At 36.7% G+C, this 27,367-nt stretch overlaps 1 protein-coding gene across 1 annotated transcript in view; it reads left to right on the top strand.

The window, feature by feature from the left end:
• Positions 1 to 27,367, top strand: part of KYNU (kynureninase) — a 109,580-nt gene that overhangs the window by 54,400 nt on the left and 27,813 nt on the right. The window contains exons 9-10 of the mRNA XM_059704561.1: positions 10,070 to 10,168; positions 10,962 to 11,035. Of these exons, the coding sequence (XP_059560544.1) occupies positions 10,070 to 10,168; positions 10,962 to 11,035 (173 nt within the window). The remainder of the gene's footprint in view (positions 1 to 10,069; positions 10,169 to 10,961; positions 11,036 to 27,367) is intronic.

Below are 27,367 nucleotides of genomic sequence, written 5' to 3'. Positions count from 1 at the left end.
CAGTTAATAAATTCAGTGTGGATATTGAAGAGGATAAAATATCTATTGAGTTGCACACTTTCTGCTGTTAAGTGATGGTCACCTCCCCCTCATAGGTCCTCAATATGAAGTTATAGAAAGTGGCTCAGAAATCCATTTTCTTTATTTCCCATTTAAAATAAAAATACATTTATTTACTTAGGTGTTATGTAATTCTCATTCTTCACTACTTTGGATGCTAAAACCATTCTCTCAGCATTTTGCATGCTTCTGTTCACTTAAATAATATCATAAGTGCCTACCAACTGAAGTTCTCTTGGAGTTTTCAGACAAGTAAAGATATGAATGAGCAGTTTCATCTAAATGTAACCACAAAGAACTGATATACTAGTACTATGGGAGTTAAATGGTGATATAGCAGACTTTGATCCATTATAAAATTGTTCTAACAAACTTTTATACTCTTGCTATACAACTGCCCCCATCATCATTGGAGGTTGAGAAAAGTTCATTAAAATGTAGACAGACATAGCTCTCTTGGGTGGTCTATGAAGATAAAGCTGAAGGAGAGGCAGAGAGAATATTAAAGGTGTCAATCAAGAGAGAGATAGGAAATTATAGAAAAGGCTGTTAGGAGTGGCTCCGTGAGATAAAAAAAAAAAGGAAAGTTTTCAGACATGAAGTATGGTTGGAAACAAAAATGATGTTGGATGGAGCAATAAAACAACAAGAGTATTTGGAAGTAGGAACTTTACATTTATGTAAAAGGAAAGTGACAGAAATTGTGAAGAACATATTAATTAAATAAATACATGCATGGGATAAAGAGAGAAATCATTAAATGGCTTGATGAGTTATTTTGAATCCTGAAAATCATCACACCTACAGCAAAAAATTTCTAGAACATTTATAACATTCAGTATCTCCTATTGTGCCTTCTTCCAAATGCTGCCTGTTAGCTCTCTACCACTCTCCTGACTTCTAACAAAATGTGTACACACACTTTGAATAATTATTAATTCTAATGAGTTAAATCTGAAAATAACGAAACATCAGTTGAGCTATATCAGCTGTTTCAGTGTGTATACATTTTTGGGACACCCTGTATATTAGCTTTGTCCATCTTTTAACTTTATATAAAGATACATATATATCGAGATATAGATAGATATACATATATATTTATAATATTACAATATGTATTACTTTGTGTCAGACATTTGATTACTATTACATTTGTAATATTTATTCACATTACATGTAGCAGTAGTTTTATTTTTATTTCAGTATATAATTACAGTGTATGAAATAGGTCACTATTTCCAGTATAATCAGTATAGACATTTAGGTGTTTTTTGTTTTTTTTTCCACTTGAGGGCTATTAAAATAAATGCAATTCTGAGCATTCTTATAAATTTCTTTAGGTAAACATTCATACACATTTCTGTTAAATATGTAGCTTGAAGGGGAATTCTCAGAACATTAGGTATGTGTATGGTCATTTTTAATCAATAATGCTAATTTTCCAAAGGGCTGTATCAATCTGGCATATAGATGAGAGTTTTTATTGCTCGCCATTCTTACCAAAAGCGGATCTGATTAGTTTGTAATAGCAGCACATTGTAGTTTTTTCAATTTTTTTTTAATTAATGTATAATTGGCATAAAACATCCTACTCATTTCAGGAGTACATCATAGTGATTTTACATTTATATACGTTACAGAATGATCCCTATGATAAGCCCAGTTATCATCTGTTGCCATACAAAGTTATTATAATATTAATAGAGGCCCAGTGAACAAAATTCATGCACGGGTGGGGTCCCTAAGCCTGACCAGTGATCAGGGCCAATTGGGGCCTTCTGGCTGCCAGCCAGGGCCTCCCTTCCCCAGCTGCCGGGTGCTGGCCGGGGCCTTCCTTCATTCCACACCACCCCCTGGTGGTCAGCACAAATCATAGCGAGCGATCAAACTCCTGGTCTCCTGGTTGAACTCCTGAGGGGACACTTTGCATATTAGGCTTTTCTATAGAGAAGATTGCTATATTTGTTATATAATACACACATGACTTATTATTTTATAACTGAATATTTGTACCTTTTAATTCCCTTCAACTATTTTACTACCCATCAACCTCTCTCCTCTCTGGTAACCACTGTTACCTGAATCTATGAGTCTGTTTAGATTTTGTTTATTCATTTATTTTGCTTTCTAGATTTTACATTTTAGTAAAATCATACAGTATTTTTCTTTCTCTGACTTACTTTAGGTTCATCCATGTTGTCACAAATGGAAATATTTCATTCTTTCTTATGCCTGAGTAATATTAGATTGTATATATGTACCACATCTTGCTTACCCATTCATCAATAAATGGAAACTTGGGTTGTTTCCATATCTTGGCTATTTTAAATAATGCTTCAATGAACATAATTTATGATTTGGATTCAAATTAGTGTTTTGTATTCATTTGGTTAAATACCCACAAGAGGAATTGCTGGATCATATGGTAGTTGCATTTTTAATTTTTCGAATAAACTCCTTGCTGTTTTCCATATTGGCTGTACCATCTATATTTCCACCAACAGTGTATGAAGAATCAAATTTCTCTACCAACACTTGTTTGTTTTGATTTTTTTTATAACTGCCATTCTGACAGGTGATATCTCATTTTGGCAATTCCCTGATGATTAGTGATGGTGGGAATGTTTTCATATGCCTATTGGCCATCTGTCTGTCTTCTTTGGGAAAAAGGCTATTCAAGACATCTACCCATTTATTTTGTTTCTTAATCATTTAACATGTGAAAAATTGTGTTGTCATCTTGATCAGGTTTCTATCCATTTTTTGTGTGTCACTGACCAAGTTTTTGAGTGTTGTCCCAAAAACCATTTTTCTCATATGCCCTGTGGATTTTATTACACAATCTTTTTTTAGGGGGAGCGGGAGGGGAGTAGAGGGGAAAGTTTCATTGATTTATTTATATTTTCATTCCAACACCCCTTCCCCCTCCCCTTTGTCAACCATTAGCTTGTTCTCTATATTTCTGGGTCTATTTCTATTTTGTTTATTCATTTATTTATTTTTTAAATTCATCTTTATTGTTGAAAGTATTACAAATGTCTTCTTTTTCCCCACCATTGACCCCATCCTCCCCACTCCTGCCTCCTCCCTGCCCTCGCTGCACTATTGTCTATGTCTATAGGTTATGCATATATGCATACAAGTTCTTTGAGGGTGGACCCCACAAAATTCCTGGGTTCGTGCTTGTGCTCTGCACATTGTTGATTATCTTTAAATACAGACCTGTTTGGCCAGTGAAAGGATAAGTGAGTGTCCATCGGCAAGATGGATCTCATGTTGCATGAGACAGAAAAGTTTATGCAAAATGGCTTGATGAGTTATTTCTTTAAGAATGAGGGATGGAACACCTGAGACAGGAAAGCTGGAGAGGACCAGATCTGAAATGTAGTTAGGAGCCAAATCAAGGACAGAGAGTTCCATTGTGAAGTTAATGGGTGGTTCTTTGAATGGGTACAGGGAATCTTACAATCAAATATGTGATTTTGCAAGCTCATGGAAGGAAGGAAGGCTGGAAGTATTTGTAGTGCGTAGAAGACTGCACTGCAGCCCAGTTGGTGTGGCTTAGCGGTTGAGCATCCACCCAGGAACCAAGAGGTCGCCGGTTAGATTCCAGTCAAGGCACATGCCAGGGTTGCAGGCTGGATCCCCAGTGTGGGCCCTGCAGGAGGCAGCCAATCGATGACTTCCTCTCTCATCGATGTTTCTATCCCTCTATCCCCCTCCCTTCCTCTCTCTCTGAATTCAATAAATATATATTTAGAGAAGACTACTGCAATAGCCTGGGGACTAACGATAAAGCAAGGTGGCTGAACACCCCTATGCTTCCATGTGGTTGTGTCAATAAGAGTGTGAGCCCTGTGGGTAATTTTAATAAAATCTGTTAAAAATATTTATTTATTTAAAAATTTACATGAAATAGGTACTCAAGTGTGGAGTTTATGTTTTCACCAATTCATATTGTTTTAATTACTCTTAGAAGTAATATAATAAAAATATTAACTAGACAGCTGTAGAGCGGTTTGGAGGAACGATGAGTTCTTTAATTTTGATGATGCTGCCATCTAGTGAAACTTTTGTAAAATTATTTTGTGGTAATACTCAACTTTGTATCTTCTGGTCTTTTAATCAAAATGGCTATATTTTAATAATTTATGTTTTATGAAATCTATGGGGAAGGAATTGTACATGCATTACAACATATTGTAGGAGCATGAGTGTTGTTGTTTTAATGTGGTGCCACAGATGTAACCACAGGGCTTTTAATAACGGGATAAAGTAGGTGAAGTTTCATGGTTTCCTCATTGTGCCTATTCTTTATAAATAATTGATAATAAAGTGCTGAGTTTTCTGATCCTTGAGGTTTCCAAGAAAATTTAAGTTGTAAAATCGTATCTATGAAAAGTTGAGTTGTAAAAACGTTGGTTGCAAACCCAGATTTTGCTAAACTCTAAATTTTGATAGAGATTAATTGTATTTCTTTTCTATCACTCCTAAGTCTTATGTTAAAATGGAGCATCCATTGTATTTTTATGATATTTGTTACTTCTTTTTTTATGAGGAACAAAACCCAGATATACCTCTTCCCCAAATTAGTTATATTTTACCAGTAAAAACTTTTTTTGAGATGCAAGTTTAGCCCACATTATAATGAGCAAGGTTTCTAATTAACTGATTCTTCAATATGTTGAATGTTGTTTTTAATAGAAACTATGCTCTCACAGTGGTCGGCAAACTCATTAGTCAACAGAGACAAATATCAACACCACTTCTTCAAAATACACTCGCCCAGGCCGAAAACCGACTTCTGCACATAGGCCATGAAGTTTAAATCGCACTGTACATGCGCCCACATGTGGTATTTTGTGGAAGAGCCACACTCAAGGGGCCAAAGAGCCACATGTGGCTCGCGAGCCACAGTTTGCTGACCACGGCTCTAGGGTAACAGTCAGAAAACTTTTTCTGCAACAGATGGGATAGTAAATAGTTTAGAATTCGTCAGCCTTATGGTCTGGGTTTCAATTACTCAATTCACCTACAAGAGCAGCCATAGACAATATTTAACAAATGAGAGGGTTAACTTTATTTATTAAGAACAGGTCATAGTTTGCATCCTCTTCTCTAGAGAAAGTACCCATAATAGCAGTTTGAATTTCTTTATTCTTAAGAGGTGTTAGAAAAATCTAAAATTGGCCCCTCTGCAATTATTTCCTTTGAAAACCTCAATTGATAGATGTTTCTTCAAAGTGGCAGGAAATTTACCACTTTGAGGATGTAATATTATATGTGTATATAGTAAACAATAGAAGAACTGAGAGGTAAAACATTTCTGCAAAGTGAACTATCACCCTCCCCACCCCCATTTTATGATCAGTTGTTGTTTTTCTTTTAAATTAATATTCAGGTATACCAAGTTGTCTTAATGTGGAATGAGTCACTGTATTCTCTAAGTAAAACTTATGCTGATATGCAGAAAGCTAAGTGGTTTGATGGTTAGCCATTAAGTTAGAAAGTTACTACTTAGGTACAGTTTGGATGATACAAATTCACTAATCCAGGTTATCCTTTTGGAAATATTTGTTTCTAAAACACCGAATTCTACTAGGCAGACATACAAGACACTTGAAGCCATGCAAGTAAATAAGTTAGAATAGACTCAGCTAATAAGGAGCTGTTAAAGATTCCAGTCAGTGTAAAGGAAGAACACAGCATAGAGTAAAAAACATCATTATTTTATGGTCTGTGTTGGGGGAACAAAATACTCTACCATCAAGGTTCTTCTAGCTGGATTAATAATCAAATAGATATAAGACAGATTAGCAAGAGAAAACCGAAAGTAATACATACATATGTATGGGACCTCCGCTTACATGAAAGATGCATGCCGAGTTGGCTTAGAGATAGAAAGGGAACATCCTATCTAATAAAAGAGAAACATGGTAATTAGCTGTACACCCACTACCCTTCCCATTGGCTAATTAGGGCGATATTCAAATTAACTGCCAGCCAAGATGGTGGCCGACAGACAGGCAGCTTGAAGCTAATATGAGGCTTGCTTGCTTCAGTGACGGAGGAAACCAACGTTCCCCGCCTGCCTTGCCGGCCTCTGAGCTTGCAGTTTGAAACATAGTTACAAATATAGAAGCTAAACAAAACCCCAGAAACCTGCTTTCAGTCAGCCGGGATCTCAGAGCTGGAGTTGATACAGTGTTTTGATTGTAGAACCCAAACAAACCAGATACCTGCTTTCAGCAGCAAAGGCCTCAGAGCTGGAGCCAGAGCTAAAGCTGGCCCAGAATAAGAAAAAAAAAAAAAAAAAAAAAAGGAGCAGTTGGGAGCTTCAGTCACCCACCAGCCTGAAAACAGCCCTCAGCCCCTCATCCAAGCTGGCCAGGCACCCCAGTGGGAATCCCAACCCTGATCCAGGACACCCTTCAGGGCAAACCAACCAGCCCCCACCCATGCACCAGGCCTCTATCCTATATAGTAAAAGGGTAATATGCCTCACAGCACTGGGATCAGCGGAGCCGAGAGGCCTCCCGGCACCGGGATCAGCATGACAGGGGGCAGCGCCCAAACCCCCTGATCACCCTGCGGCTCTGTGTGTGACAGGGGGCGGGGCCACAACCTCCCTATCCATCCTGCTCTTTTCGTGACAGGGGAAGGTGCCCCAACCCCCTGATCAGCCCTGCTCTGTGCCTGATAGGGGGGAGCTCCCCAACCCCCTGATCGCCCTGTGGCTCTGGGTGTGACAGGGTGCGGCACCCCAACCCCCCCTCCCCCACGGGCCCTGCTCTGTGTGTGATGGGGTAGAGCCATAACCTCCCCATCGGCCCTGCCCTGAGTGTGACAGTGGCGGCGCCCCAACCCCCTGATCGGCCCTGCTCTGTGGGTGATAGAGGGTGGCGCCCCAACCCCCTGATCGGCCCTGCTCTGTGTGTGACAGGGGGCGGTGCCCCAACTCCCCTATCGGCCCTACTCTGTGAGTGACGGGGGAGCTCCTCAACCCCCTGATGGGCCCTGCTCTGTGCGTGACAGGGTACGGAGCCCCAATCCCCCTGATGGGCCCTGCTCTGTGTGTGACAGGGGGAGCTCCCCAACCCCCTGATGGGCCCTGCTCTGTGAGTGACAGGGGGCAGTGCCCCAAACCCCTGATTGGCCCTGCTCTGTGTGTGACGGGGTGGCGCCGCAACCTCCCCATTGACCTTGCCTTGAGTGTGACAGGGGACGGTGCCCCAACCCCCCAATCGGCCCTACCCTGAGTGTGACTGAGGGTGGCATCACAACCTCCCAATCCGCCCTACTCTGTGCATGACAGGGGGCAGCGCCCCAACTCCCCAATCGGCTCTGCTCTGAGCCCGACCAGGTGCTGCACCTAGGGATTGGGCCTTCCCTCTGCCACCCGGGAGCAGGCCTAAGCCAGCAGGTCGTTATCTCCCAAGGAGTCCCAGACTGCCAGAGGGCACAGGCCGGGCTGAGGGGCCCCCCTCCCCCCTGAGTGCACAAATTTTTGTGCACTGGGCCTCTAATGGGTATATAAGACATCCTGGTCTAGGGATGAGGTAACGCACCTGGGAAGTGTCAAAGGATCATTGCAGGATGACAAGAAGACCAGATGTTTAGTAAATAGAAGCTTGCCCTGCCCTACAGAGAAGCCAAAAGAAGTTATCTTTGATAGTCTCTTATTATGGCCGAGGTCCCTAATTCAAGTTGTTTTTTAGGTAGTTAAAGGGAGGGACAGAAGTTTCTCTGGAGCCTGCTGCTAAAGTTGCCTCAAAGTAATCTGCATACCACTGAGGCAGATCTTGGGATAAATGGTTCTCGGCTCCCACAGTCACCTTTGTGTCAGCTGATTGGAGCAGGACTTGGCTTTAGGAATTCTGCTATTCTCAGCTGAGCTCACGCAGGTTTCTCTGGCTAAAGAAAGGAGAGTGGGGAGACCAGCAGAACCAAGCTGGTCTCATTAAGATTGATTCTGATGGACATTTTTTCATCTTCCACCTCGGCCAGCAGGTTGGCCAAGCTAGTCCTTCTCATAGATGGCAGAGGGCAAGAGAGAGCAAGCCTAACCACTTAAGTGCTTTAAGGATTCTACTTGTAGTACATGTGCTAACATTCCACTGGCCAAAACAACTCACCTGGCAGATCCAAGTTGCAGAGAATAGAACCCTGCCTGCAGTGGAAGGAACTGAAAAATTACATGGCAAATGACAAGAAAGGACAAAGAATTGGAACTGTTAAGGCAATTTACCACAACATGTGTACACTTGAACTGATTAAAGTACATGTAGACATGATGTGGGATTGAGTGATAAACTAAAAAAGTCCATTAATGTCTTCAGTTTAGTAGGATACTCTACAGCAATAGTTCTCTAAAAGATTTTTATGCTGTGTTTACATCTCTTTCTATTTATTGTATTTGTAATTAAAACAATTTTAAAATATATTTATTTATTTTTAAATTTACTTTAGAATAGCAATATCAAACCCATTACATATTAACAAAAATTATATATAATTAAGGGAAAAAAACCCTTTATTTTCTGAAATAAGCAAAAAAAGTTTTACATTTGGCAAATTCCTTTACTGTTTGGTTTAATAGAAGACAGCTTTTTGTGTATATGTGTGTAATTTGCTTCTGCATTCAATTTTTTGTGTGTGTGAAGAATAGGAAGAAAATTGTTCCTCGTGCAGACATATAGTCAGAAAAAGCAGGAGTAGTTTAACTGCATATTTTTTGATAATGCACACGAATTTGACAAGTGAGAACTCCTTGGGAGTTGTAGTGCAGAACGTGAAACAAAATTACTGAACTGTCTGTACTTTGTTACAGTAAAATCCATTGGTTGATTTTGCATTTTGAGTGGACCTTTTTTCCATTATATGTAACATCAAGATTGGCCATTTGGTTCACTGAGCTATGAATATTTTCACTGAGCTATGGATATTTTCCAATTACTTACATATTTCATTATGTATTATTTTAAAATTATGTATCACTATTAAACTCAGGAGAAATATCTTTAAATACTGGGAAGGGGTCATATTCATAGAAGTGAGCACAAGCTTTTTAAAATTTTAATTTCTCTTAGAAACTACTTAAAAAATAGAAACAAATACTGTGAGTTGTTTTTCTTGAATTGACAGATTCACACATTTATAATATTGTCTAACGGTTTTTCTTCCATGGGTGGGGGAGTGAGAGTCTTCATCAAGTAAAAGTGGCTTGTTCAGATCGCAACTCAAATAATCACATACGTGCATTACTCTGAAAGAACCATCCTACTTCAGAATGTGGTCGAATGTTTTAAGTATACTTCCCACATTAAACCTTCAAATATGAAAATTTTGATATTTAATACAAATTCATCATCTTTACAGATGTATCAAGGATATTTTAAAGTAGGATGATCTTTCTCCCCCACCCTGTAACTGGATGGCTTTGATGTGCAGTGACAACCAGTACAGTTTGGGGCCCCTGCCTTCATTTAGGCTAAGGTGCCAGCAGTTTTGCCCATCACTGCTTTTGCATTATCATTGCAAATATGAACACAGTGGAGAAGGCAAAGAATGTCTTGCTTTATGAAAATTGTTCTGACCTAAAAGTGTTTTGGGAATGCCCAGGAGTTTATGATTCACTCTTAGTGAACCACTGCACCAAAGGATGAACCAAATTTCTGTTATATTAGCTTGTCAAAGATTTTCTTTTTTCTTTTTTTTTCTTTTTACCTGAGAACAACCTTTTATTGGTCTTTTTAATTTTTTAAAATTCTTTATTGTTTAAAGTATTACATATGTCTCTTTTTCCCCCCATTGACCTCTTCCCAGCCATTCCCACCCCCCAGCACATGCCCTCACCCCACTACTGTTTGTGTCCATGGGTTATGCTTATATGCATGCATACAAGTCCTTTGGTTGACCTCTTTGTCAACGATTTTATAAAGATATGTGTACGGACTATTTCTAATCATTAAGCAAATTTAAAACTTGTTATTATGTTCTCCCCCAGGGTTGTCTTGTTGGCTTTGATCTTGCGCATGCAGTTGGAAACGTTGAACTCCACTTACATGACTGGGGAGTTGACTTTGCCTGCTGGTGCTCCTACAAGGTACAAATTAGTTAATATATTTACATCCTTTTATTCCCCATTAACATTAACCTAATTAAAACACTGGAAAGTTGACCAATTTTAGCTCTTTGAATTACTTTTCTCCATTTTATTAGTAATATTTTCTGATTTTAGTTAATTATAGTCATCCAATCTTATAGTATGATAATTAAGTTCTGGTGTTTTCATCTACTATAGAGTACTTATTCCTTCAATTCCCTGGCTGCTATAGAAAGTCAGGAGATTATGGGAAAAATAACAACACTTCACACTTAAAAATTAATTCAAATTAACTGAGTTTTTAGTTTGGGTGGGTTTTTTTTAATATGTTGTGAAATGTCTACATGTGTAAGATAATTCTTATGGAATCAAGTTGCATTTGATATTTGAAGACAATTTAATTGACAGGGAGCATAGAAATGAAACCATTTTTAATCTAGGTGTTTTTAAAATATGATACTTTTATTATTACTTAAATATTTTTGTGACAAAATAATTGAAACTAATGAGCTTTGAAATTAGATTGACTTCAGTGGAACTGTTATCTATTAGTTGGGGCAAAATTTAGCCAAAAAAGTAATAGCTATTTATTCTCAATTAACACTTCCACGTTTCATTTGTTTTTCTTTGAACAAGGTAACCCAAAATTTATTTTATTATGAATGTTCAAATAATCACACATATTGAACTGGTCAAAAGTTGGTTTCTTAACAACAACAAGAAAAAGATTACATTGTTTATATTTGTCATATATTCAGATAAACCCATATAATTTAATTTATTTTCAATCCAGTATTTAAATTCAGGAGCTGGAGGTCTCGCTGGTGCCTTTGTCCATGAAAAGCATGCCCATACAATTAAACCTGCGTGAGTACCATCTTTAGATTCTTCTTTGGTGTTAAATACACTAATTTGCATTAATAATATATTAAATTTACATAAGTTCTTTAAGATGCTATCCGTTAAGAAACTGGATTGATTATAATCATTTGACTACTATATTAACAATGATGTGCTTTATCAGAAATAAATGCTTCCCAAAGAGCTCAATTGGTTGAACAAGAAATGTAATCACAAAAAGGGAGCTTCTGTGATAGAAGTGAGTCACTGTAATCATGTAGAGCAGATGGTTTAATGAAAAGAGACTACTCAATTTTTTTCAAAAATTAGACTTTAGAAAAGTTCTGATTTCTCACATCGAAGAATAAATCAAAGGCAACAAGAGATGTGAAAAATAGAGCCTTAAATGTGGTGTTTTATTACTAAAATCACATCTACCTCTAAAGCTAGAAACATAATATGATGATCTTGTAAGGAATGTCTTCTGTCCTAAAAGATTTTATAACCCATGAAAAATGAAGAAGCTGAGCACTAGACAACAGACTGCCTACATAAAAAGCAGCGCTTTTTAAAAATTTTATATAACTTTCTTCATTTTTTAGAGCAAGTGTAAATGCAAATGTGATACACCAACACACAGACACCTTTTTATTTGACTGGGGACCGCACAGTGTTTCCTTTACTTTTTTCTGTATAGAGATGAATAAATAATATCCTTGGAGACAAACACACACACACACACACACACACACACACACACACACACACCTTTCACAGTTGTATCAGAGTATGTGTGATAAGGAGACTGGCTCTAGTAAATAAGTCATATAATAATATTTGATTAGTTTTCTAAATCTTCCCAGCCACTGGCTGAGTGGTATAATCTTTTCAAGAATTGAAGTTGAATTATAATAAAGCTTGGAGCACATCATATTTCTGAGGTTCTGTGTATATGAATCCTAGAAATTTAAGATAATTTTCTATAATTCATTTAATTATATATATATTTCTTCAAAATTTTAAAGTTTTAAAATTAAATAGAGTTTCTCTAGACAGGTATTTTGCCAGGCAGACTTCTTCTTCCAGTGATTGTCAGTTCATTAGATTTCTCCCTGTTTCCCAAATTCTCTGAAAAGAATATAAACCATATATTATAAGAATATCATCCTATATAAAGAAGGCTAATATGCAAATCAACCAAACGGTGGAATGACCAGTCGCTATAATGCGCACTGATCATCAGGGAGCAGACATTCAACATAGGAGCTGCTCTCTGGTGGTCAGTGTGCTCCCACAGGGAAAGGGCTGAGCGCAGTGGCAGTGGCGAGAGCCTCTCCTGCCTCTGCAGCAGCACGAAGAATGTCCAACTGATGGCAGGGAGTGGGCCTAAGCCATCAGTCAGACATCCCCCAAGGGTTCTTGAACTGCAAGGGGACACAGGCCGGGCTGAGGGACACCCCCCGCCCCTGAGTGCACAATTTTTATGCACTGGGCCTCTAGTGCATATTATAAAAAGGTCTCTTTTCTTTTTTAAAAAATTTTTATTGATTTCAGAGAGGAACAGAGAGGGAGAAATAGAAACATCAATGATGAGAGAGAATTATTGATTGGCTGCCACCTGTATGCCCCCTACTGGGGATTGAGCTCACAACCCAGGCATATGCCCTTGACCGGAATCAAACCTGGGATCCTTCAGTCCACAGGCCAACGCTCTATCCACTGAGCCAAATCAGCTAGGGCAAAAGGCCTCTTTTCAATTTTAGCAGACCTCATGGATAACATTTTATCTAGCATACTTGTTTGCTGGTATATAATATATTGCTGGCTTTTGGGTGAAGATCCATCACTCTGAACACTTTCTACTCTCCACTTATTTAAATTGTAATAGAGGATCTGACATATTATATCATCCCAAAGAGCAAGCATTGGGAGTGGCAGAGGGGGGGCGTGATAATTAATCTACACAATTCTATAGAATGCGAGCGTTAACAGTTAAGATCTGGGCTTACAATATCAGCCTATTACACTTGAGACTTCTTCCCTGTTATTTGTCCTTTATGAATGAGGAGCAGGAGAGGGTGAAGGGGTTGTAGTATGCTCACATGTGTCTCAAGTTGTAGAATCCCAACATTCTCTTGATGCTGTAATAGCTAAGTCCATGTTCCCCGGAGAAAGACCATACTGGGCAGGCCAGATTCATATGCTAGCTTGACCACTTGCTGGTCCGTGACCTGAAGAATAGTCCTTGACATTCTGTTCTAGCCTCAAACTAAAGTCAGTGTCAGCATCTACCTCAAATTACTGTGAGAATAAAATGGGATGATGCCTGTAAAGTGCTAAGCACAGCCACTTAAGCGTTGTATGTGATCCACGCATGTGGGCTAAGAACTTGCATTTTTAACTTGTAGACTTTTGTGTAACAGAGATCAGTTCTCTCAAGCACAAAACATAGCCCCAAGCATCACATTTTCTGATCTTTAGGACCTTATGCAGTTTTGTGCCTAAGGCCACGTTCATTTCCTCAGGTCTTTGACAGCCTGACGGTCTAAGTTTCCATTCCTTGATTCTCTCTTACATCTTACTGGTTTCCTCCGTGATTAATGAGTTGAATGAAATATTTATGTGTACTTGTTTTATATTTGTATAAGAGTCGTGCTTTCAACTTTTTTGAAAATTATACTTTATTAACTATTGCTGCATTTCAACTATTTGGCTGTGGAGACTGACAAGACCCAAATCAGGCTTGACTCACAAAGCCCGCCTTACAGGAAATCCTAGTTGTTGTTGTTTATTTGTGTGTTAAAGATTCTTCGATGTGATGTCAGAATGGCTAATTCCAATGGTACCAACTTATACCCTATAGGGAATGTAACTGACATTGCCGTTGCAAATTTTGTTGCTTAAAAAAGGGTGACATCTAGTGGCTAAACATATTATTTCAAATAAGTAGTCAAATCACATTTCTTTTCCTGGTTGAATCTTTCATTCCTTAACAAGTAATTTTAAAGTACATACACACACACACACACACACACACACACATTATTTTTCTTTCATTTGGCTATATATTTATAGTACAATAATTGTGTAGTCAAAGCCTTCAATAAAGAGGTAGAACAAGATGAAGGTGGGAATTAGTGGGAGGTATTCTAGGTGCATGGTTAAAGGGCATGCACACGTGTTCGTCAAGGCTGGGCAAGAGGGCATTGTGGCTCACCTGGTGTAGAGAGTGGATCCCAGGATGTGTAACCCTGCACTATAAAAGTGTAATATTCAGTATATAATTTTGAAATATCTTTTAAATGATGTTTCCATGAACAACTGGTAAATTACATCTCTACCAAGATATTTAACTTCCTTTCTCTTTTTTTGTTTTGTTTAAATATGCATGTTGGCCATTGTTCAAAACCTATGACCTGAGACTTCTTCCAAGAACATTTTGCCAATAAAGAGAATGAATAGAGGTCAGAGTCAATCCACTGCATTAAGCATCATAACTCAAGCTGTTAGTCTCAACTGGAATTAGACCTTTTCCTAGTTTATCATCCCTTTTTCTCATTCCAGTGTCATATGCTAACCCTTGTATGTACTAAGAATTATACTAAATTAAGACTAATCATGAGTAAATAGCATCTTGCTCTTTTTTTTCCTTGAGGGCTGACATCTATTTAGTCTATAAAGTTAGTAATTATTGCTCTGAGATATGAAGGGGAATACTTTCAATTATAAAAGTTTGACAATAAAAATGTATCACTAAAAAAAAGTGCCTAAATACCTTTGAAATTGTCTTTTTACCTTGATAAATGTTGTGTTTCTGGTACACTTTAAATCAATATGATCCTTTTGATTTTAGTGACTTCAAATATTTCTGAATTCCATAAAGAAATTATTCTGTAAGTGTCCATAGACTTCAATTCAAGATCACACCATCATCCCCCCACCTTTATATTTTTATTTATTTATTTTAACTTTTTTTTTTATTTCAGAGAGGAAGGGACAGGGAGAACAAGATAGAAACATCAGTGATGAGAGAGAATCATTGGCTGCCTCCTGCATACCTCTACTGGGGATCTAGCCCACAATCTGGGCATGTGCCCTGATCAGGATTCGAACCATGACCTCCTGGTTCTTGGGTCAACTCTCAACCACTTACTCACACTGGCGAACCCTCCATTCCCCCACGCCCCCCATCCCCAAGCCCCTATTTTTAGAGAGACTCTAGCATAAATACAGGAATGGGTCATATGAGCTATTAAGATTATTTCTATCATTTACTTTTTTGCCCTGTCCAATGACATCACATATACCAAAGAACTGCTGTTCCTCACTTTTCATGCTGGTGCAACAAACTTTCCAATGTTCCCAGGTACTAATTCGATCTCTTGAGATACTCATTTCTCCTGGAATTTTAAAAAAGCTTTCTGAGTGCCCAAGAATGGGACCTAATGACAATTTTGATGAAAATGCTGGAATTTCAAACCATGCCAACACATTTCCATAATCATCTGGAGGTGTTTGATTGAAGGCTTTAAATAGAGATGACATTTTTCAAACTTCATTAAGAGCTTGCTTGAGTCATCTCCTTTATTGTAATAAGCAATTTGCAGGTTAAAAAGGCCCAGCCAAATCGGCTGTCTGACTTCCGTGTGTGGCTAGGGCAAATCTTAGAACTCAGAAAGGTAGTTTAGTATTATTATTATTTGGCAACTTGAAGAAGAAGAAAAAAAAAGGCACAACAAACAACATTTAGACAAGCCTAAGATAATATAAAAGTAAGCATCAAAATTTTAGCAAAAAGATTTAATAAAAGATAAGCTTATGCCATGCTTGGTCCAACTTTACAATTAAGGTTACAGGGGGAGAACATCTAAAGCACCTTTATTCGGGGAAATGCTCATTTGATCCATTTGATCCCACATACTTCTCCGGGCAATGCTGGAGAGGGCCATGGTCCCAAACTTACCTAGAATTTAGACCTTGTTTTGGATTCTCAGGGATCCTTTCTGACTTACTAATGATCACATCCTTGTCTGGTATCTGCATAAGTCCTCCTTGTTAAAGAGAGAACAAAGCAGTGTAAGTGGCAGTAGCAAGGTGTTTGAATTCACAAGACGCCCAGCCAGATACTTTCAAATGGGATAGGCCTATATCGGGAAATTTTGAAGTGACAGTCTTCACAGAATCTCTAGTTGAAATATGACACAGACTTCTCAAGGCATCTGTTCTACCTATTGAGCCCATGATGGAGTTAGGTGTCCAGTATTATCGTGGACAGCTTCTCAGCCACAGATTCTTAATCTCTCAGCCATGTTAGATATACTTGGAAATCTCCTGTGTCATTGATGTTTGTCTCCCACAGACCTAAGCTTCAAGTGTACCATTTTCTCTTGCTTCTGTTCCAATGTGTGTGACTAATCTTCTATATTTTACAAGGATTCTCTAAGTGCCTCTACCCTTGCTCCTCTTGCCCAAGAGCATATCATCCATAGTCAGTCATGATTTCAACAATAAACATTTGTAGAGGACACCAATTTCCATTTCTACTTTTACCACTTGCTTGCATACTCATTAACCCTTATTTTCATTTGGTTGTAAATTGTTAGAGTTCCTGGTTAACAAGGCATTACTCCAGTCCCCAAAGATACATGGTAATATAGGAAAGCAAAGATTGTCACAATAGGAAATATTCACTAATGAAATACGCACTTATAAAATTAGCTCTTACTTGACACCTTTCTTCAGTTAGTATCAGCATCTGTCTCTATGGATTACTATAAAAAATGCTTGGTTTCTTGATGAATGTTATAAATACCAGATAACACAATGACAACATAGTGAAATGGATTGTAAAGTAAAATATTTTAAGAGATTCAGGATTTCATGACGCAAGTGATACTATAAAGAATTACTGAATCACAAAATCATGAACAATGAGAATCTGGCAGAGTGAGAACCATTAACAGATGAAGTAGAGGAAATTAGACATGATACTTCAAAAATTAATGACATCAGGGAGTAAGAGGAAACGATGAATGCTTCAAAAATTTTTGTAGAAATCATCGTCTTTACTGTCATGCTGAAAAAGTTAAATGTAATAAAAGAAGAGCTTATAGTTCACTATCATTATATTTTTCAAAATACAATGATAGTAAAAATCAAAAATCAGAAGGACTTGTATGCATACATATAAGCATAACCAATGGACACAAGACACTGGCAGGTAGGGGAGGCCGGGGGAAGGTCAAGGGGAAAAAAAAGGAGACATATGTACAACTCTTTGTAATACTTTAAGCAATAAAACAAAATTTAAAAAAAATCAAAAATCAAAACTAGATTTATTATTTATTCTTTTTAATGACTAGCATATTACAATTTTAATCTATATATTATCAAAATTATAAGTTTAAAATTTTATATAATGTTAAACTCTTTATTTTTTTAAAGTTATTCTTTTAAAAAATTTATTTATTTGAGAGAAAGAGAAACATCTATCTGTGGTTCTACTTATTTATGCATTCATTGGTTGATTCTTGTATATTCCCAGATAAAGGATCAAACCTGCAACCTTGGTGTATTGGGATGGCATTCTAACCAACTGGGATACCCAGCCAGGGCCTAGACTCTTTTTCAAGAGCATCTCAATCAAATATTTGATTTTTTAAATCCATTAATTACTATGAAAGTATGGTTACTGGTTTACATTTGATTTATTTTAAATTGATTTTTTTCTAATATTTTGTCATCAAATAATGAGGACCTACAATATATCTATATAACTTTCTAATCTCAGGAATGAAACATGGTGAAACCTCCATTTTACCTTACTCCAACAAAAGTGTCTTTTCTAAGGTGATCATTGCTTTATCATGTAAGGAAAATAATCCTGAATGAATTAAGAAGATGTATCAAATATAACCAACAAATATTTTTATAAAACATATTTTCATAGATGCAAATAAATATAAGATGTTGCTTATGATTTTAAAATCTTACACTCTATTTGGAGATATACTATTTCAATAGTTAAAGAAATCATTTAAATAATCGGTAACACAAAGTTAGACATATGCCACAGGAAACATTTTAATAAATGCTAGGTGAACTCCCAGACACTGCCGTGAGAGCAGTGGAGGAATAAGTAACTCTCAGAGCTGCTTTGGAAAATCTTGAGCATGGCAGTAGGGAGACTTATAGATACTAATCTCTTGCAAATTGGAATGCCATGTTAACTAAGTGAATAAATTTACTCTGTAACTCTGAAAGCTGAAATTGTTGCCTATGAGAGAGACTCCCCTTAATTAGTTTCATAAATTTAAGGAAGTATAAAGATTTACTTAAATGACATTTTTTTTCTTTATGTTAATCCTCACCTGAGGATATTTTTTCCATTGACTTTCAGTCTGAGAGCTGATGCTCTATTCTCTGAGCCAAATTGGCTAGGGCTTAAATGACATGTCTTAAAGGGATATGTCAAATGATCTTTTCCTTCTTATACTCTTCACTAAAATTTTTATGGAACCTGAGTTATTGAATTAACTTGTAATGGTCTGCCTTTTATAAAAAAAAATTGCTCTTTATCTCCATTCTACAATATTTTAAAATGATAAACAGTGGTAACATTGATTTTGTTTCATGCTCTCACTTAGTTTCAAAGCCACACTCACGAAGTGGGTTATACCTGTCATAACACCTAGTCCCCAGATTCTCACTATAAGGTTTCTAAAAGAAGACAAGTTGTTTGAAGAAAACACATCTATGGAATCATGACATATAACCTAAACCTATTTTCATTTGGAAACCATTTCAGACCAATAACTCTGAAAGGATCCCTCATTTTCTTGGCGTGACAATTTTCACTATGAAAAATTGTCCAGATAATTGTTACATTTGATGAATTTAAGCTGTGATCATAAAAATAAAGCTTATGCACTAAGGAATGATCAGAGTTAAGAAATATAGCAAATAATCTGAGCTTTTCAAGAGATAAAGTGGCTTTTAAAAGAAAGTTGAAACAGTAATTATCATTATAAAAAGATAAGACCACAGTTGCTTAAAAATCACTACTCTTAGAAAATGATAACATATTTATTCATTTGGGAAAGCTGAATCCTTTGAAACCTCAAAATTTATTTTCTCTTATGAAATTACAATCTAGTGTCTGTGAAGATATATGAGGTCATTGAACCTTTAAGACACAAGAAGTAAAACTTTTCAAAGAGCTTCAAGTCTTGTTTTAATTGCTTCAAGTTTTATCCCTAAAGTGACCTTTGAAATCTTCAGGTTTTTTTAAATATTAACTATGAAGAGCTATTATTGCTAAACTTTTATTTATTCTTGTTGAGAAAATCTGGTGCTGTATGATTGTCATGTGGTGTGGGCAGCATGGAGAACTTCATAGTAACTACTCATCGTACACAGACCCACCACTGGGTCCCGGAGCTTCCATGGCCCGGGCAGGCTAACTTCACACACCACAAGAACATGTATAAACATTGCTCAGAAAAAAGGTCTAAACGCATCTTACTCATTTTCTCCTTGTTCACTTTTTACTCCAACGAGAGGATTTAATTGAATGGGAATTATCTTTTTCTGTAGAGTTGAGAACTGTCTTCATTAAGACCAGTTCATGGATAGATAGATTGCCTTGATTCCCACACCAATCCCTCTTAATCAGCTTTGATCAAGCTCATAGAACATTTAGCACAAGCCATGGCAACTTTGGCAAAAAACAGCCAGTTAACTCTTTTTATTTTTAAAGGGCCTGCTTGAAAAATTGATAATAAATTAATTATAAATTTCCTGAGTACAGGGACATTGTCCTTTTGATCTTTTTTACTTCCATAATCCACGATGCCTAGGACAACATTTTTATTTTTACATTTTATTACTATTATTATTGATTTCAGAGAGAAGAAGGAAGAGGGAGAGAGCGTTAGAAACATCAATGATGAGACAAAATCATCAATTCGTTGCCTTCTGCATGTCCTCTACTGAGAATTGAGGCTGAAATCCAGGGATGTGCCTTGACCAGGAATCAAACTAATGACCTCCTGGTGCATGGGTAGATGCTCAACCACTGAACCATGCTGGCCAGACAGAAAATATCTTTAAATTTTTGATATTGAATATATAGTTCTTTCTTTATTCTCAGCATAATAGACAAACCATTTTGTAACATATGGAAGTGTTTCTACTTTGCAAGTTATTCTGAAGGGATATGATTTGCAAAATACTGTCAAATTAAATATGAATTTCCATATGTTCATACAAAGACCAAATACATCCAATGAAAACTAGTTGCAGACAACTTAAAAAATTCTTCATAAGGATTGTTTTAATATGTTTATATTTATTTTTAGAGAGAGAGGAAGGGAGAGGGATAGAGAGATAGAAACATCCAATGTAAGAGAAACATCATTGATTGGCTGCCTCCTGTACACCCCATACTGGGGATTGAGTCCCCCAACCCAGTTATGTACCTTGACTGGAATTGAACCTGTGACCTCTTGGTTCATGGGTCAATGCTCAACCACTGAGCAACACTGGCCTGGCTTCTTCATAAGTATTTTAATTTACATGGCAAATTGTTCTTTCTAAAGTCCTAAATTCAGATGTATTCTCTTGTGCTTTTAATGTCAATATTTTCTCAAAATATTATAAACCAATATTTCAAAAATAATATATTTCAAGAAAGTACATGCAGGACATTTTCAAAGATTTTATTTGTTAATAAATCTTTCACATCAAGAAAATATTGACTTAGTTCTTGTAAGGACAACACATTATTCTGGAAATAATTTTTATTAACTAAAACGCATGATGTCAGGAAGCACTTTTTAATAATAGTATGCTTATCATACTGTTAGCTCACTGGACATATTTGTACAAGCCTCCTATTGAGTAAGACTTGATGTAATAGAATATATAACAAACAGTTGAAGAACTCTTAGCAATATTTACAGATGAGTGGGCAAATAAGAGGAAAAGGGATGGAACCTTGTGGTACCACTTCAAACTGCTTTCCAAAGTAGTATTAGATCACTTGATGGAACAGAGTAGAGAAATTGTGAATAGATGAATATTTTTTAGAAAATAGGAACTGAACTTTACTAAATTTGAGTTAGTAGTATTCTACTTGTCATTCTAATACTATGGCTATGCCAAGTCTTACAACAGTCGTATGGACTGGTTGCGGGCATCAAGGGATAAATGTACAATTTATGGGCTGAAGCATCCTATTTTGTCAGTTTTCAAGACTTTCATTTGTTATTAGCACCTTTGAATCTCCTCCCTTCACGTAGCCATGCCTTTACATTCCCTACAAATGTGCTGGTTTCCAACAGCCTGAATTTAGACTCACCTTGCTCTTTGGGTTTATTGGGAGGCCTCTTGGTATAGTTTATATCTACTGCTTTCTCTGGTCCTAGTCCTGTGTACCAACTCCACTTTCCCATATGTGCCGGAACTACTGTTATTTTTTTGGATCCTAATATTGACTTGAACTGGAACAATTGTGTTTCTGTTTCCTAAGCCTTGCTTCTCGTTCTGCATGGTCTGTTGGCAATATTAAGGCCCTTTTGTGAAGAATGGCTTAAGAACTTGACAGGGAGACTTATGTTCCCCTGAAGCCATGAACACATCTTACCACATTGATCTTATTTCCCTGAAGGTAGAGTGTTACCCATCCTTGTTTGCATTTGCTCATCTAAATTTGATTGATTGGTTAGAAATGACTGTCATTAGAGGCTGAAAGAAACACTGTTACTGGTGATGAATGAATGAAACTGGAACAAACTAAAAGTAAGGGCTATAATTAACAAACTATAAGTAAGTCTATAATTGTTCATAAAAATAAGTTAATGTTTTCACTGAACATTGTGGAAGAGTTTAGATTTCTAATCTTTGAAAGAACAGCTACAAAATACCTCTATACTACATTTGCACTCATTAAAAAATATTTATTGATATTTTCCGGGCAATTTTTAGTGTGTTTGGTATGAATGAAAAAAGAAAGCGAAGTTTCCTGCCCTCACAGAGTTTACATTTCATCAAGGGAAAACAAACTATGCATATAATAAGAGCAAATTCAATAATATGTTTAAAGTTGATAGGTCCTCTGGACAATTGAAAAAGTGGGGGTGAGGGTAGGCATAGGAATACTGTAGGTGGGATCCTTGGTAATGTGCAGTATTAAAAAGGCATTCAGGAAAAAGCCCACACTGGGAAAATAAAATGTGGATGAAGGGATGAAGTAGTTGGAGACAACGAAGCAATTATCTGTTGAAGAGCATTCCAGGCAGAGGAAATATTTTATCAAAGGGTACAAGAACAGGAGTGTGTCTTGAGTATTTAAGGAACAGCAAGGAGGCCCCCATGGCTGAAACAGATCGATCAAGCCAAGCTATAGATAGTAGATGTAATTGGAGAGAGAAAGGGCTCCAGAAATGCAGGCCCTTATAAGGCAATATAAAGACGTGGCATCTATTGCCCATTTTACCACACAAGTGACATGACATAACAACTTTAATGATCGCTCTGGTGACTTTGTTGGGAATAAGCTGTATGAGGGTAAGGGTGGGCTTTGGAAGAGCTGCTGGGGAACTGTTATGGGAAGCAGGCAAAGAATGACAACTCAAAGCAAAGGGGTAGCAGAGAGGTGATAAGAAGTTGTAGGATTCCGGATCGATTCTGACAGATAGGTTGCAGCACACTAAAAGACTTTCATGAATAGAAATATGAATGTCAGTTAAGGGATATTTGCAATCATACAGAAGTGAGCTGCTCATTATCTAAAATATGGTAATGCAAATGAGATGAAGAAACCAGGACACAATTACTAGGAAATTGAATTGAGAGGACAGACAGAAAAGTTTGGATAGATGGGCAAGAATGGAGAATCAAAGATTAATTTGATGTTTATACAAAAGGGTGCTAAGTTAGTAATCACTTATTTCATTTATTAACTAAAAACACTTACTGAGCATCTACTGTAGGCAAAGCAGTATGCGATGTATTTGGGGAGAGAGGTGTAAATGACCCCCTATGTTCTGGAACTTACTGTTCAGTTTGAGGAGTGAAAAGAGAAAGAGAGGCTAGAGAAATTTTTGATGAGGAGACAATATCTGAGCTGACTGGAGAAAGCTTTCTGACTCTGAGTCAGACTGAAGGGGATCGGGTCGTGGTGGGTGTTCTGGGCAGGGTACCCAGTCAGAGGCCAGGGCATTGAAATCTCTGCATTCCAAGTAAAGAATCTTTATTTTTATCTTAAAGACAAAGATGAATCATTGACTGTTCCCGTAGAACAAGATTACAAATATAGGTCACTTCACCTCACCAGGTCTTTGCTCAGGGGGCGAGCGGACATAAAGGACTAGGCCTGGGGGGTCTCTAAGGTTGTTTTTCAGATTTTAAACTCTCTGATTCTCAAATGATGAAAGTGAAGCATTGCAACGAGGGGATTGCTAATAGGGGTAACTCAGAATCTGAAACCGACTTGATCTAAATCTGTGTGTCACTGACTATACTAATGGCTTTGGTAACCCTCTTCCCCTCCCCCTTGTTGGAAGAGGTGGGTACAATAAAGCACAGTAAGTACAGATAAATTGGTAACAAACTTTACTATAACTTGTTCATCTTTTTCCTTTTCTCGAGTTGAAAAGTGTTTCTTAAAGTTTAGCTGTCAAACATTGTATTATGAAAAATTTAAAAATGTATAAATTTTTTACTACTTTCTGAATAAAGCAACCTCTGTGGAAGTTTGGGATTCTGTGAAAAATGATTATTTGATGAAGGTTTTCAGTAATATAGTTTTTCTTGAGGTTAGGTTATAGAGGGCATTAGGATATAAGATGACAGACATTCAAACTTATCCCCAATTGCTGTTACAAATTTTGCTTAAGCATAAATGAACATGGTGTACCCCAAATGTCCCAGGTTTCTGTAATATTACAACAGTTTGCCTGATTAAACACATTTTTTGAAGCCATGAAAGCAATAATACAATTGCATTTAGTGCTAAGTTGTAACCTTAAGACAGAGAAAGAATGACAGAGAGAGAAGAAGGGAGGCGCGGAGAAAGGGAAAAGGAAGAGGAAAAAGAAGAGGAAGAAATAACTTGTCTCAGTCAGGTTCATTTTCCTAAACATAGACTTAAATTATTAAATGCATAATGATAAATTGTCAAATTAAAGCAGTCTTCAATGAAATTGTACCTTCTTAGAAAAGACTGTGATTTTTTTTTTTTTTGCATGTTGGGTTTTGCTCCAATGTTGAACTGCATATTTCACACAGGCTAAGAAAAGTGGAGTGAGTTGTTTTGTTATAGTTTTGGAGAAGTACTAGGTGAGAAGAGGTAAGGGGTTTGCAGAATAAGTCAAATTAATTCAGTGTATGAAATATTTAGAGATTTATGCAGAAGATTCTGCTACTAAAGGCTTATTAAGGAGATCATGGAGAGTTTGGATATTTCATTTCATAAATCTTAGCATCCAAAATCACATTCAGTGTGTCCCTGGTGGCTTTCTCTTATGGAATCTGAATATCATGCCTCAATAATATGTGATGCTTTCCATTAGATAATACTTATTTGAAATTCCTTTTAGGAAACTTCAGATGTTCAAAGAATATTAAAATCTTCCCTTTATTATTATTTATTGACTCTCTTCCAATACCTTTTCTCAAAGTTCTGTTAATAGCTTCATTCTAAGTAACTTAGCTCACTGCTTCATTTTTAACTTCTGATGGCAAAAGAGTCAAATTTCTAGTCCCAGTACTACGTGATTGCATCTTAATTGTTATTGTTCATATTCAGTTTGCAGGAATGATTTATGAGCTTGTTGAGATAATAGTTACTTATAAACTAATTTAATGGTTTTTAATTTTACTTCATTAACTTTAAAATGTTTGTGTTTTAAAATTCATGCCAAGATTTCATTTAGGCGATATTTCTATTGTATTTTTATTTTACCTTTCCTATGATCCAAGTGGTAGAAATCTTAAAATGAATTTAACTTTTCCCTAAGTTCTTTGTGATGTATTTTGAGTTTGAATGATTACTTTATAAAATAACCATTTCTTTATTTGACTTTAAACAGCCTCCTATACATTTATTTGTAAAGACATCAAGCTACATGAGTATATGCTTACCTAAGTTTTCTAAACTGGATGCTTAGGTTCATGCATTTTTTAAAAGATATAATTGCATTGATTTCATAGAGGAAGGGTGAGGGAGAGAGAGATAGAAACATCAATGATGAGAGAGAATCATTGGTTGGCTGCCTCCTGCATGTCCCCTGCTGGAGATTGAGCCTGTAACCTTGGCATGTGCCCTGACCTGGAAATGTGTCCTGGTTCATAGGTCAACATTCAATACTGTGTCACACCAGTCAGGCAGTTCATGCATTTTGAAGAAGAGGAACTTATAGAAATTATTAGAAAATAGAGAAAGTCAAAAGAACTGCTTTTAAGACAGAAAAGAAAATCATTGTATATATAAAGAATGTGGCTGTCATCTTGCTTGGCATTCTGCCAGCTCAGAAGCCAACTACTGCGTTCAATTATTTGGGGAAATATTGCTGTTATAGAATTTCAGATTCATTTTTTTTTAAATCTGTCTTAGGTGATTTTGCATTTGTTTCTGAATATCCTTGGTCATTCTACATTTAGGCTTCATCAGCTATTTTAAGCTACTTGTCAAGTGCCTTGAAACTATGATTTCACTATTTGTGTAATGAGGGTAATGAGAATATCTATTTTGAAGATTAAGTGATTGCTTAGAACAGTGTCTGACTCATAAGAAAAGCTTAATTAACATTTGTTTTGTTGCTCTCAAAATTATTAAAACAACAAAAATCTAATCAGGAAAAACCTACATTTCCATAAGTCAGTGGTTCTCAACCTTGGCTGCACATTAGAATCACCTGGGAATCTTTTTAAAATCTTGATTTCTGGGCCTCATCCTCCGGAAATTCTGTTTCTTTGTTACTAATGTTGTGGCCTCACCCCATAACAAAGAGACAGAATATCCGGAGGATGAGGCCCAGAAATCAGGATTTTAAAAAGATTCCCAGGTGATTCTAATGTGCAACCAAGGTTGAGAACCACTGATTTAGAAGATAATATGGAAGAAAGGCTTTATTTCTCTAACACAGTAGTTCTCAAACTTCCTAATGCCGCGACCCTTTAATACAGTTCCTCATGTTGTGGTGACCCACAATTTCATTGTTACAAATTGAACATAATTAAAGCATAGTGATTAATCACAAAAACAATATATAATTATATATGTGTTTTCAAATGGTCTTAGGCGACCCCTGTGAAAGGGTCATTTGACCCCCAAAGGGGTCGCGACCCACAGGTTGAGAACTGCTGCTCTAACATTTTAGTTTAGTAAATAGAATGCTTTTCTTTTTTAAATTTTATTTAAATTAACAATGTTTTTCAAATTTTTAATCTAGTTATGGAAAGAGTTCTATTACTTTGGCCTCTTATGTTTAAAATATATCATTGATGTTGTTTTTCCATGAAAATATCCAAATAACCTTAAAATGTCACATATTAAATAGAAGAGATCTAAAGACATTTTTACTTCACAAGGGGTTATGGGTAAAAATAAATTTTAATAAGATAAAAATGTCATTCATTTGTCATAATGCCCCATTAAATGATTTGATTTCTTTTTATCTAGTCAAAGTGTCGAGCAATTAATTTTTTTAAAAGTTGCAATTATTTCCAGAAGAAATGACATTTAGAATTTCATTTAGATCGAAGCCAGATAGTACTGGTGATTAAAGGAACATGGTAATTATTCACACTTTATGTTAGAATACAGATGCAGAGGAAGCAGAACACCATGTGAGAAGTCAGCGGCAGGCTGGAACAATTAACCGCCCCTGACCCCGGGGCTTTGAAGCACATACAACACAGACTATCTTTCCCCCCTTTTAAAATGGCGACATGGCAGAAAACTGGAAGAGAGTTGTATTCATAATTTGTTTAGTTTTTTTGATGAATATTTCCTTCAAGTAATTGCTTTGATCACTGAATTCAATGATATCACTGTCGCATCTAGATATTAGACTTCAGTGGCATGTGAAATAGAAAATTATGTTATTGTCCTGCTCTGGAGTAATCTGAGTTGGTAGGGAAATATGGTATAAATAATATCTATAAAGAGCTGTTGTTTTCTTCTGTTTCTCTTCTTTTCCTTTCCTTTGAATAAATTCAATGTTCATGTAGATGAAACCCAAATTTCTCATCTTTCCCAGCTCTGCGTTCATCTGTCAGGGTTTAAATCCATTCAATGCCTCACCCCTAACGGAATATGTCAGCAACTCTGTCTTCCTTGGCTATTGTTTAATA

Source organism: Myotis daubentonii, chromosome 7 (assembly GCF_963259705.1).
Source record: "Myotis daubentonii chromosome 7, mMyoDau2.1, whole genome shotgun sequence".
In the NCBI taxonomy this organism is placed as follows: Eukaryota; Metazoa; Chordata; class Mammalia; order Chiroptera; family Vespertilionidae; genus Myotis; species Myotis daubentonii.
The sequence above is the reverse complement of the archived record's forward strand: the minus strand, read 5'-3'. Positions and strand labels throughout refer to the sequence as shown.